Below are 13,887 nucleotides of genomic sequence, written 5' to 3'. Positions count from 1 at the left end.
TTCGAGTGGTAAAAGACCATGTCTTAAGTGACTTCACCCTATGATCTTAGGTTCGAATCTCTTTCTTTTCTAACTTCACTAACTAATAACTCTACTTTCCAGTTGCCAAGTCAAAAAAATAAAAAATAAAAAGCACTGCATTCTATTTATTCTACTTTTTCCCTTCCCATTTACCTAGTAATTGCTATTTATTTCTTATAAATAAAATGGGATATATATAATCCAACGAAGCGATGGGTGTAATTTTGTATTCATTATGATGGTCATTGATAAATGACCCTATTAGGACTTGAATTATCAACTTTCAAGTTTGGATTTTAAAATGTGAGAAAATATTAGTGAGTTACAGCTCTTGGTATAGTAATTAGTAAATGACCTATTAACTCAATGACTAAAGTAGCTAACAACTTGTAGCTTATTGATATATCTTCTACTTCTCACAATTATAGATGAGAGTTCAAGTTCTAGCAAATGAGTTTATAAGTTTTTTGCTACGGAAAAAAAAAATAAAAAAATCTTAGTTGACTAGAGTATTATTTTATAAGGTGAGCTATTGGATCAAATGGATACTTAAAATTATATTTTATTTTTTTAGTCAACAATGGTAGTGTCGGATTTTTTAAAGGAGAAAGTTTACACCATCCCAAGGGTAACATACCCCTCGGAGCCTTTCAGTAATTGGATCATCCATTAGGTGAGTCCCGCTACCATATCCAATGGCTGAAAATCTCAAAAATACGGTATCTCGAACATACAATAATTCACCATCGGACACAGTCACCGGTTGGCACCATCCATGTATCAGATTTTACTTGTATCTGAAATTGAGTATGGGCTTCCCAGTTGTATGCAACTTCCAAAAATGGATCAATTTAAGCAACATTCTCACGAAACCCAATATATACAATAAATCGGCCTTCAGATTAAGCCCACATCCCGCAACTAAGATCTGAACTACAACATGTCGTGTTGTATGGGACGTCAAATAGGTATCCCTTTTGATGCCCGAATCGTCAACCTGAAACCCTTAATCCAAGTGGGCTTAGCCCAGTTGGCCGAAAACCAGTGGACCATTATTCAATCTCAGCCGTTCATTTTTAAAAGCCACATCCAGACCTTCCGATACAGCTGGCCTCCTCTTTATAAGGCAAGCTTCAGTCGCACATCGTTCATCTCTTCTTTTCTATCCCGTTCGTCTTAGGAATTAGGGTTAGGGTTAGGGTTAGTGTTTCGTTGAGGCTTTCCTTTCTTTAATTGCTTCTGGCAGATTAGAATTAGATTGGTTCGGATTTCAACCTATCCTTTTGAGTTTCTCTTTTACAGATCTCGCAGTTCTTTGTAGTTTTCTGGTTAAATGTAAATTTATATATATGTGTGTGTGTGTGTGTGTGTGTATATTTCAAATTTTAGATCCAACAAACAACTTAATTGATCTGTGTATTTATTTTATGGTTATGATGGCTTCTTTAATCTGGTCGACAGGATTAATTTGGTTCCTGATCGACTCGTTCCCTTGAAGCAAAAGCGATTGTGTTGCGCATTTTTATAACTCTCCATCACACCCTCTTTTTGTGTTTGGAAAACACTTGGGCAACTATATTTCTCTATTTATACACAAACATATATATTTATATTTGTACATGCATCTATATATTCTTTTATATATTTATTTATTTATGTATTTATTTATTTATTTGGGAGTGTTGGAAAACAGTGATGAGCCAATACAGACCTGTAATGATGTGCGAACATGATCGCAATTCTTTATGAACATCTAAGGGACTGAGTTTTCTTTTTATGGTACTCCCTCTTACGAGTGTAAATTTTTTTTTTTTTTTTTTTTTTTCTAATCATTAGTTGTATAATATTCTTTTGAATTTTGATTAACAGCTTCGCTATACTAAATTTTATTTTACATTTGGCTTACAATATTTTTCATTGTATGTCAAGATCTTAAGTGAAGCTATAAAAAATGTTCCTCTCGCTATCCAGTGATTACCTTTATGGTTCATTTGGACGTTGGGGAACTACATTTAAAATTATATGATTTTTGAATCAATTAAAATGTGACATATTCGAAATATTATGGCAAAGCTTGGGTTGTCATTCGGTTTGTATTTTTTGACAATGGTTTTCAAACAGTATATAATTTTAAATCAGGAATTTATTTTGTTGTTAATGATTCTTTTTTTAATCTACGGTCCCTCTGTTCAGTTATCAACATTCGACTTAGGTCGTTAACCGAGAGAGTAATGGTGTGCTAGCGTTTAATTATTATTATTATTATTTTTATTTTTTGTTGGTGGCATAAGTTCTAAAAAACTTTGGAACAAAAACAGTTTTAGAGAAATAGATGTGCAGATAGGAAAGTTTGAGAGAAAAAGATATGGAAAGTGGGTAAATTTGGTCTCTTCAGTTCACTGAATGGGCCTTCGGCAAGCCCTAAAAACAGCCGCTTGAGGCAAAGATAGGGAATATCAACAAGGGGAGCGAAAGTGGTTTAAGGTAGCGAAAAGTGAAATTAAATTTATCAGATATTAATATTCAGTTTGGATGAATGACAATTAATTGAAAGAAAACAAAGAGTTTTTGGGGGAGAGAGAAATGTGATCGGAAATTGGTGGCCATTGAAATTGGTGGTGAGGAATAATGCTGTGGAAGGGACGTAATTTAAATATTTTAAAATTTAAAAAAATATGAAAAATAAAAGTTTTTTTAAAATATGGAGATATTCAAGTTTAACTTCCAAAAAAATATTTAAAGAAGGCTCTCGGAATTTTATTTTTTATCATTAAAAAATAGCATTGAAATGTACTTTTATGACCAATCTTTATTATCTCAAAGTACTCAAAAGTTTTAAATAATATGAGATCATATTAAAATAGAAAATTATGTACAACTGAGTAATGTGCCATCTTAATTGGACGTCATATCTCAGAAATTCCGAATTAAAAATTAATTTATCATTTTTTTTATTTGTTGAATAATTTATCATATGTTGATAACCATATACAGCAAGATGCCAACAAAACAAAACATGGAAAACAGGCCAAGCCATGCGGGCAAAAAAAAAAAATGGTAATAATAGCATGACGTGCAAAAGCACTTTTATAAGGGTCCGTTTTAGATATAAATTTTTTTTGAAAGGTAAAAGTAAATGTATTTGGTTAATAAGAAAAAATTTCAACAAAATTGTGAGAAAATATTATTTTGTAAGTTTAGAAAGAATGAAAGTGAGAGGAAAATGATTGTAGTTCTCAAAACTACAATTTTAATTATAAGATTACTTTGTAGTTTTTAAATACTATCATATCTCCGGAATTATGAACAAAATTAAAATTTTAAGTTCAAAGATAAATTAATGGACATTATAGTATTTGTCTTTATGTTTAATAATTAGATATATGTGATTATAGGTACAAGTTTAATTAATAAAAATTTTTGATTAGAAAATTCTTGAGGATAAAAGGTTGAAGTTAATATATATATTTTTAGTCATAGAAAAACAAAAAAAAAACTTTAGTCTAATAGAAATAAAATACAATATACGTAGAGTTAAAACTAAATTAATTTGGTATATCTAATATAGAGTTAAAATTAAATAAGTTTGGTACATTTCAGTAATTGAGTCCTAAAGTCATGAAAAGTCTATGTATAAAAATATATATATACGAATTAAATTATAATAAAAAAAACTTGTATATGTAAAAACACGAACCTAGTTTTTTACTCAACACTTTGTTACTAAATACTCAGATTTATATATATATATGTATATATATATATATCACTCTCAATCATTATTAATTGTGGAAGAAAAAAATAAAATAAAATAAAATAAAATTTTAATTTTGATATAAAACTATATACAATTAAATTAGTATTTACTTGATTTTATAAACAATTTACAAAAGAATGAAAACTCACTTGTATGGAAGTTTGTGGAGAAAGTGAGGAGGGTGACATTAGGGATAGCAACGGGGCGGATTTAGAGCGAGTTTCCCTAAATCCCGCCCCGCCCCTTTTAATTTTTATCAAGTCCATGCCTGCCCCGAGACTCGTGACAGATTGAATTTTCATGTCCAGCCCCTCCCCGTTGGGAAATACTGTGCCCCCGTGCCCGCCCCCCTCCCCGTTGGGAAATACTGTGCCCCCGTGCCCGCCCCGCTAATAAATTTTTTTCTCTCACTTTTGGAACTTAAACTCCAAAAGTGAGTTTTCAAAAGCCTGGAAATGGCATAACATAAATGAAATTATGTATCCCAACAAAAATAAAAAAATAACATGCACATAACATAATTCAGAGAACATAATAAACAAAAATAAAAGTTTAATACAACCAAATCACAAGAAGTTCTAAGCTCCAACTTTCACCATAACCAAAACAAAAGCAAATTTAATACCAAGTTTACATCTCAAATTAGGATTGTAAGAGATGGGTAACTGGGTAAGAGTTATTAATATTATATATATATATATATATATATATATATATATATATATATATATATTAAATATAGTTATATGCTTGCGGGGCAAGCAAGACGAGGCGGGGCTTCTAGGATATGTATACTGAACCCTTACCAGTCCCGTGACTTGCGACGGGTACAAAATTTGTATCCATGCCCGCCCTAACAGTATAAAAAGTCTTCTTATATCCGTTATTAACAGGGCGGGACGAGACGGGCCCCGGCGGGGCGGTAAAAATTGACATCCCTAGGTGACATTGGCATAATAGGAAACTAAGATGTGAAGGCACCACTTTCACGGGAAAGTAAAATTTTCCCGTGTTTTATGTCAGAAAAATTTTGAGGAAAATTAAGCAGCTGCAAGAAAATTAATTTCCTGAAAAATTTCTCTTTCACGCTAACCAAACTCCTAAAAAAGTTAAATATTTTCCTTTTCTTTTCTTTTCTATCTACTTCATGCTAACCAAACAAATCCTAAATCACGAAGGCGGAAAAAGAACTTTCAAGTTACGCGAGCTAGTTTGAGATTGTTGTTAGAATGTTAAAAGCACTTTTTAATTTAGAGGTGTTATAAAAGTGCTGTTAAGCGTTTGATGATACATTGTATAAAACACTTTTTATACTTGAATCACTTTTAAATTTGTTTGGTAATAATATTACGTAAAGCACTTTTATTAATAATTTTACTATATTACCTTTACACTAAACATATACTAATTCCCTAATATTAAATATTATAAAATTTCATTGAGTTCAATAATTTATAAAAATCAACTTATTGAGTTGAAAACGGCATGCGAAAAAAAAAAAAAAAAAAACCAATAATTTATGGTGGGTTATAACTGGTGCAAAAATGGTTTTAATTTCAATTTTTTTTACCCAATAAAATAAAAATTGAGGTTTGTAGTGTAAAAAAAGGAAGAAAAATATTTGTAATAATTCTATATTTTAGAAAAGGACAAAATTTAATAATAATAAAAAAATTGTGCCAAAATAATTTTTTTTCTCTTAAAGTTAAAGCACTGCCAAATTTGTGAGAGAGATCAATTTAACAATAACTATGTCGGCCAATAAATTACTTTTCAAAAAAAAAAAAAAGAAAAGAAAAGATAGCAAACAAAAGAGAGAAAAAACTAACTAAAAAAAATCGTGAGATAAAACCATTTTTGAGAAAAAACTAACTAAAAAAAAAATCGAGAGATAAGAAGGAGAAGAGAGAGAAACGAGGAGAGAAAAAAGGGGGGAAAAGAAGATAAAACAAAGGGGGGAAAAAGGAAAGAGAGAAACGAGGAGAGCAAAAAGGAATAATTTAATTTTAGGCGGTTTAATGTGCTTGGGTATAAATTGCCACTCTTAATATTGGGATATTGCTGAATCTAAAAACCAGTACTCTTAAATAATTTAGACGAATTTAAAAGCTAGTATTCTTAAATAATTTAGAATGATCTAAAATGTTATATCAAGTTGCATGAGAAATAATATAATCAATTATAGGATTTGGAAATAAATTAACATAAAATAAAAAGTTAATTTTTGAAAGGGTCATACCTTAAGCGCTCCCTATAATGTTAGGTTCAAATTCCATTATTACTAATCTCCTAACTATTAACTCTCTTTGATAGGTCAAAAATAAAAAAAATTTATGAGAGAAACTTGATTGAGTAAGATAATAATAAAACTTTAATTAATTTATAATTGCTATATTTAAGTTATACACATCAAAATATAATTATATTATATATGGTACCGTCACTCTTTGTGGCTATATTTTAAAGAAAAAATAGCAGGCCAAAACTGTATGTGTGTTTTTTTAATTATAGCGTAAGATGTGCTACGTATTAGTCGAGTGTTCTAGATGTAATACTACGTAAATAAATAAATGTATTGTACATGAATTGTCATGAAGTATGAGTATGGACCAGATATCTTTGTAAAAGAGTATGCTCTAATAAAAAACTGCTTAAAATTTATTCAATCCCAACCAAGAAATATTCTTAATTAACTTAATTGGCTTCAAGTTATAAAAGAAATTTAAATTTGAAATATAACACCACAGTTTAAAAGTGCCATATTCTTTTATTTTCGAAAGAGAGGAAGTAGTATATTTTCATTACTAAATAGAAATTGATTTTAATAATTCCTCATTATTACTTTATTTTTTATGAAGAGAAAACCTATCTGATGGACCCATCATGCGTGATCTTGATGCTTTTTAGCCGACTCAACTCTTTATAAATATATAGTAGAACTTTCCAAGTCATCACATACAAATCTCCTTTTCGCTCTCGATCTGAACACTTATATAGTCTCTCTCTAGAAATCACAGAGGCAAATCTCACTCTGTAACAAAATCAAACTCTACACAATGGCCGATCGGGAGCACGAGCACAGAGAAGAGGAAGAAGCCGCCACCGGTGAAGACGAAGACACCGGAGCACCAGTGGACCCGATCATCAAGCTCGAACAGGTCTCCGTCACCACCGGTGAAGAAGATGAGGACTCCATCCTTGATCTGTATTCTCTAATTCCTTAAATCTCCTGATCAATTCCTAGGGATTTAGTGCGATCTGCTTAAATACCCTTAAATTCTAGGGTTTATGAACCGACTTGTTTCCCTTTTGAGAAATTTTCAGGAAATCGAAGCTTTATCGGTTCGATAAGGAAGGCAAGCAATGGAAGGAGAGAGGCGCTGGTACTGTGAAACTCTTGAAGCACAAAGAATCGGGCAAGGTTCGGCTGGTTATGCGGCAATCAAAGACTCTCAAGATCTGCGCTAACCATCTCGGTATTATGTTTATTTTTGTATCTCAGTTTTGTCTATTGTTCTTTGTTTCTGATATTAAATTTACTGTTTTATGTGTCTATCTATTATTTTTGCAGTTCTTCCTACCATGTCGGTTCAGGAACATGCCGGAAACGATAAGTCTTGTGTCTGGCATGCGGCTGATTTTGCTGATGGTGAATTGAAGGATGAGTACTTTTGCATTCGATTTGGATCAGTCGAGAGTAAGTATACGTTCATTTGATGCAATGATTTTTAGCGTTTTCTATTACTTGGTCGAGTAGGATATGCAGATGATATAATAATATTGAAGGAGTTGTTATATGTTGGTGAATTTGCTTGTTTTGATAGTAAACTGAGCAGTTTATGATTGAAATTTGGTGTAGTCTAACCATTACCAATGCTGAATTTTAATTGGTGTATCTATGTGAGATGTGAATTGAAAACTAGATGTGGTAAACCAAAAAAGTGAAACCTAGAATTGTACATGCCCAGTCGAGATATGATATTATTACATCGCAATGCCTGAGGACAGGATCTATTAAACTGTCTATAACTATCCATTGTGCTATATATGGTCAAAGATTTATATGCAGCACACTGCCAACAATATAATGGATGAATATATGATCAAATATTAATGTTTTTCATTGAGGGGGCCACCCACACAAAGAAGTCATTAAATGGTCCATGGTTCACACCCTGCTAAGAATTTACTCTTTTATTTTCTTTTTGTTTTTTACTCCCTCTCTCCCATATTATAAGTTTAAGGGTATTTTATGGAAAGATGTGAAATGTGTTGTTTAAACTTAGAAAGTGGACAAGTATTTTGGGACAATCCAAAATGGAAAGCTGGACAACTAAATTGGGATGGAGGGAGTAACTTTTTTTGCTATGTTATATGGACTCACTTATCAAAAAAAATTGTTATATGGACTCTTAAAAGAAAGTAAAGTTCTTGCATGAGACCTACAATACCCGGGCATGGATGTGGGATATGTGGCTGATGCTTTGGTTGGAGAAACACCTGAAAGATACATCCGATAATTTATTTATTTTTACATTATTATTTTAAAATGAGTGAAATGCATATATGAAGGATTATGTTACACAAACATTTTATTTTACTTTAAAAAATAAAAAAATAATAAAAATGTTAAATAATATGAACATTTAGTATTGTCCACCCGTCTTTCTATTTGAAAATTTGGCACATCTGATGAGTGGATGCATGCATGTATTTGGTTTCAGGTAACATGATTTTTATTTTTATTTTATTTTATAACAGCTTGCTCTTGAATCTGTTCTTGGAAATAAGTAATAATAGCAATCCAATTGTTGATTATAGTTGAGGTAGATTTCGTATTGAAGATTTGAAAATCAACAATTGAGTGATATGGAACTATTGTTTTCAAATGATGCTCCTCTTTTCTTCTTCTTCTTCCCCCTCCCCCCTTTCTCTCTGTATAAAGAGGCATGATACTTATCAAAAAAAAATAATAATAAAACTAAGAGGCATGATGATGATCTCCTTTTGTAAAATAATATGTAGATGACTCAATTGTGTTTTTTATGGAGTCAAATCACTCTGGTCTTAATTACCTCCGGTATGTGGTGAACATATTATATTCTTTGTTAAATGTCGTATTTTCTCTAGTATTATCTCATCTCTTTCAATCAGGCGTTAATAGTGATTAAGAATTTGGTGTGAGAGCTTGAGCTTCAGATTGACTTGGATTTGCTTCAAAATTGAATATAGGACTTTTTCTTAATATTTTTCATATTTGAAGAGGTTTTAGGAATTTGATTGTGAGTTATTGATTCGAATTTTATGCAACACAGAAACTTCTACAAGGGAGTATCGGGTATCCCTATACTATTTGTATCAGATATCGACTCTCCTTGGAGACTTGGAGTACCTGTCTGATAATTCTATAAAAATCCATAATTGTAAATAAAATGCAAAATTTCAAGTAGAATCTCATAAAATATTTTTTAGGAGTACTTTGACTCTTCTAGTAGAAGAATAAGGATGAATGAGAATATATCATGCACACTAAGTCTTTGTCCATGCGACATAAATATTGGTTTTCTCACATGATTTAATATTTTAACTTAGAAATACAATATTATATTTTTAGGGGTACTCTGGGCCCATGTCTGATGCATTTTGAACATTAAAATGCAAAATTTCAAGTAGAATCTCATAGAATAATTTTTAGGAGTTCTTGTGACTCTTCTGGTAGAAGAAAAAGGATCAATGAGAATATATCATGTACACAAAGTCCATGTCCATGCAACTGAAATTAGGATGTGGGTCTTGGTGATTTAATATTATAACTTAGAAATACAATATTAGATAGATGTGGGTCTTGGTGCTGATTAGGATAACGGAGGAGTTATTCTGAATGTAACTGAAATTAAATGGGAAATGGATCTTAGTTGGAAACTTAGTTGAGTGCAACAAGGAAAGGATGGCAGTCAATGATTTCTTGTGGTTTCAAGGGAAAATTCATGTTCCTCGAATTGCTCTGTTTAGTGTACTAATGGAGGAGGCAGCTTGGTAGGTCTTGTGTCATAAATGTGGGGAAATGGCATCTTTATAAAGCATTGAGGTTCGTATGACCTTCGGGTAAAGATCCTATGTAAGAAGGCTTATTTCTAAGACCACATAGATAGTACCACTTTTGGAATGTTCATTAAATGTGATGTGGTACAATTTAGGCGTGGTGGTTGGGCTCATTAAATGTGATAATATAGGTTGAGGAATTCAATTTCCTTGATGAAATATGAGTTCTAGTCTCCATGCTTCATATTCCCTAGGATCCCATTGCACTTCATTTACTTAATAGACACCATTCCCAAGTTTTGCTCCTAACTTGAGTTGTAGAACCAAGTTAGTGATGTGAGACAGGCCTATTGAGAAGGCTATAAGTAAGACTTCTTCGAAGTTCTAGATGCGAGGTGCCTATAGATGAAGCTACGAGGCTTGTCCATTAGTAGGTCCTCGGAGTGAAGACTGACGTGTGCATGTGGTAAAGGGTCTAACGCTTATTCAGGTTAAATTATGCCGACTGCCCATTAAATGGGAACAGTATGATGTTGCCTGTGGAGAATGCCAGGGCCCTTTTTAAAATATTTTCCTCATATAAGAACTTCATGCTTTTCTCGAGATTCTTGGGTGTTAATTCCTCAGATAGGGGAACTTTAGGACCCACCTGTTGATGTCAATTCCACTTATCTACAATAGATTAAAAAAAGTACTTGTTTTTCATAATTTGTCTTCTTATAAAGGAATTTTAGTCTTAATGTATGTATGTATATATATATAAAGTAATGTTGGTACTTATCAAAAAATATAAAGGAATTTTAGTCTTAATATATGTATATATATAAAGCAATGTTGGTACTTATAAAAAAAAAAAGGGTTAAGTGCATTAAACCCCCCCTGAACTTTCTTCTCTCTCTCACAAAACCCCTCTGAGCTATCCAAAAGACATTTAACCCCCTAAACTATTTCATTTGTTGCAAAAGGGTTAGTTGGCCGCCAAAAATCTAACTTCTAATGAACGCACGTGACACACGTGATCAGCGAAAATTTAGAAAGACAAAAATAACCTTATGCCTAAACACAGCCTTATGCCCATCTATCACTGTTCATTTTCTTAAACCACAGAGCTTAGACAATATTTTGCGGTGACATTCATATACATAATGAGCGCTCAAACCGAAGAGAACGAAACACTCTATTCTTGATTATATCTGGGGCAACTTTCCATCTCTGTCTCGTTCTCGTTCTCGTCTCTATCTCTCTCCGATTTGATGACCAATCGATGTGGATTCTTCGATCAGGCCATGGATTTTATGATCACAACCTGTCTTCGACAACTAGGTCTTAATTCATCGGTGGATAGTTTCATCCGATACCGCTGGTCTTCGCCAGATCGGAAGTCGTTTATCGTGAAGCGGACTAGCTAAATCTCTCTCGCCGGTCTGCAGCTGCTTACTCCAGGAAGCCACACAACTCACGCCACTTGCAGGTTCACGCGCAGCTGCGCCCATTGATTCCGATCATCGGCATTGTACTCACCATCACCGAAAAAGTAACCATCATCATCGGTTATCATAGCGCTCTTTCACGCGCCGTTCAACTTGTCACGTGCAGCTACGCCCAATCGGCGTCGCTGAAAGCTTTTTCTTCGTCGTCTGTCTCGCCTTTATCGTTCTGGTACATGATTTGGGAAAGGGGCAAATTATATGTTGTATATTAACAGAACTCTTCAGATAAACTAACAAAACACAAATAATTATATTTGGGTACATCTCTCACACTCTCGTCTCTTGCTCTCTGATTTGACCTCTTTAGACAAATTGACCGAGAAGATACATCTTCTCTAAAAAATTGTGTGTAATTTTGAATGAGTATACTTTTATTTTTTATTCCGGTGAATTGCACCTCTGCTAGCTTTTGGATTATTCACGAAGAAGAAGATCTGCCCATGAATACTCATCAGCCATTGCTCGAACTGTGCGATTTTATTCTTCATATAATCCATGTTTAGAAATCCACCTGGATATGAGCCTAGGGTTTCATTAGATGCTTTATCTATACTTCCTCTTTTTCGAACCTTTGTAAAATTATACTTGTGAACTTTGCATTAAGCTTTTCCCCATTTGGGGAAGACCAGCCATGACCCAGTTCAGTCCGGCGAGCAGCACCCCAACTCCGACGAGTTTCAGTTCTGTATCCATCTTCTTTGCGTCACAACTAGCAAAAACGTCATTGTCAAAATAAGGGGTAAATGGTAATTTCCTTTTCAGTTAACGCTTCCTTGACGGGTTGTCACAAAATGAACAAAATAATAGTTCAGGGGGCTTTACTTGTTTCAGGGGGGGTTTCTTGCAATTTGGTCATAGTTTGAGGGGGTTTAATGCAAGTAACCCAAAAAAATATAAAGAAATGTTGGTCATATGTATATAACATGACTAACAATTAATATATCAAGTTTATACATATATACTTATATATTGTGATTTTTCCATGAATACATAAATACAACTTATACATACATACATACTATCAAGTCCTTGTTGTATCTATATCATTTTTTTTTAAGAATCTTTCATATTGCCATTTCTATAGTGCAACTTGTATTTGTGTACATGCTTCATAGTTCGAATTCAAATTCAGCTGCGAGTGCGTTTTAGCTTTTCAGTTTCATTGTTCTCCATCATTACTTCTGCTGTATGAATAAAGCAGAAACAGATCTCAGAATCGCAACTTGCATCCCGAGATATGCATGATATGTTATGATATGTATTTCGTGGTATCACTTTCATTATTCAGGGACTGCTCAGAGTTCAGCAGATATGCAGTTCTAGTTCAGGGAACTTCAATTATCAACTTGGTGCTAATAAATGATGACTAAAACCTATGTGCATTTGAAAGTTGTCATTTAAGGTTACATTTTTGTCCCAACTGTACAAGGCATTTTGTTGTGCTGTAGTGGCTTGCAGATTGTGAATGGGTTATCTCTAACCTTGTCTTTTCGACAGTAGTGTACATTTTACAATATTTGATGGTGTTAAGAGGTTCATATATATTGTTTGGTCTTGGGATTATGAATGTTTCTCTCTAATTTTATTTTGCGTCTTTTCTTAAGATTGCAAAACCTTCATGGAGATGTTTCAAGAGGTTGCTGAATCCCAAAGTACAAAGGATGAAAACAAAGATGCATCTGCTGCTGCTGGTCTGCTTGATAAGCTAAGTGTTGAAGATAAGAAATCTGATGAAAAAGCCAAGGAAGAGGTGCCTGTTGCGGCCAAGGAGGGTAAGGAATCTGATGAAAAAGCCAAGGAAGAGGTGCCTGTTGCAGCCAAGGAGGATAAGGAATCTGAAAGTGTGTCTGTAAAAGCAGATGCAGTGTGAGGAGGAAGAGGAGTGTGTTTCCTTGGGGACGATGCGTTAATTCTGTTATCATATTGATATTACCATGCATCCCTATCAACTTAACGAGGTTGATTTTCTGAGCTCATCTGCTACACAGGATTGTCTTGGTTTATTGAGTCTGGTTAGATGCCAATGGATTGTGTTTTTTACGGGTGGGGAATGGTTTGGTTTTGTTGGTTCGTCTTTGGAGTCTTGGTTAACTTTTGATCTTATGTTGGTCGGGTTTGATATCAAGGTTGTGTGTGTCTAGTTCTTGTATTATCAGAGGGTATTTCTGGGTTTCTTGAACAGTACATATTCGTGTTGCTGGGTTTCATGAATAGTACATATTCACCTGGTGTAAGGTACCAGTGAAGTTTGTACTTCTGAGGGCGCAGAGCACCAAAAAATGCACGCGGTAGAAACAGTTTTTGTTGAACTCTGGTTTTTGATTTGCGGCTTATTACATTGTTATTATTAATTATTAAATTTGGGTTGCTTTCTCTTTTGGGTCCTTCCAACCATTCTTGAGTCAAGAACGAGTACAATGGTCAAAATTTGGTCGAAGTGGGGCCCTGTTTTGTGTCAAGGTTTAGTGGTGTTTTTATTTTATTTTATTTTATTTGTGGGTGTCACATGTTGTTACTAGGTTTTCATGTAATCCTTGAGGGTGCACTGCATCCAAAGTGCAACTCTATACCAGAGTT

General features: G+C 33.4%; 1 protein-coding gene and 2 non-coding genes across 3 annotated transcripts; all 3 read left to right on the top strand.

Moving 5' to 3' along the window:
* The first annotated feature begins 1,706 nt into the window (after positions 1–1,706).
* LOC132272001 (small nucleolar RNA SNORD25) lies at positions 1,707–1,792 on the top strand. The gene has a single exon (XR_009469949.1). It is a non-coding gene; the product is annotated as a small nucleolar RNA SNORD25 (small nucleolar RNA).
* Positions 1,793–1,892: 100 nt separating this feature from the next.
* On the top strand, positions 1,893–2,035 carry LOC132272299 (small nucleolar RNA snoR136). The gene has a single exon (XR_009470038.1). It is a non-coding gene; the product is annotated as a small nucleolar RNA snoR136 (small nucleolar RNA).
* Positions 2,036–6,717: 4,682 nt separating this feature from the next.
* Positions 6,718–13,683, top strand: LOC132269318 (ran-binding protein 1 homolog b-like). Its single transcript, XM_059770469.1, has 4 exons — positions 6,718–6,983; positions 7,103–7,254; positions 7,350–7,475; positions 12,915–13,683. The coding sequence occupies exons 1-4, from the start codon at positions 6,835–6,837 to the stop codon at positions 13,178–13,180; spliced, it is 693 nt and encodes a 230-aa protein (XP_059626452.1). The 5' UTR covers positions 6,718–6,834; the 3' UTR covers positions 13,181–13,683.
* Positions 13,684–13,887: the final 204 nt, after the last annotated feature.

This window comes from Cornus florida, unplaced genomic scaffold, assembly GCF_030987335.1.
Source record: "Cornus florida cultivar Cherokee Brave unplaced genomic scaffold, ASM3098733v1 CherokeeBrave_3.0.0_Hap2_Chr08, whole genome shotgun sequence".
Lineage (NCBI taxonomy): Eukaryota > Viridiplantae > Streptophyta > Magnoliopsida > Cornales > Cornaceae > Cornus > Cornus florida.
Note: the sequence above shows the minus strand (reverse complement) of the source record. Positions and strands in the feature narration are given on the sequence as shown.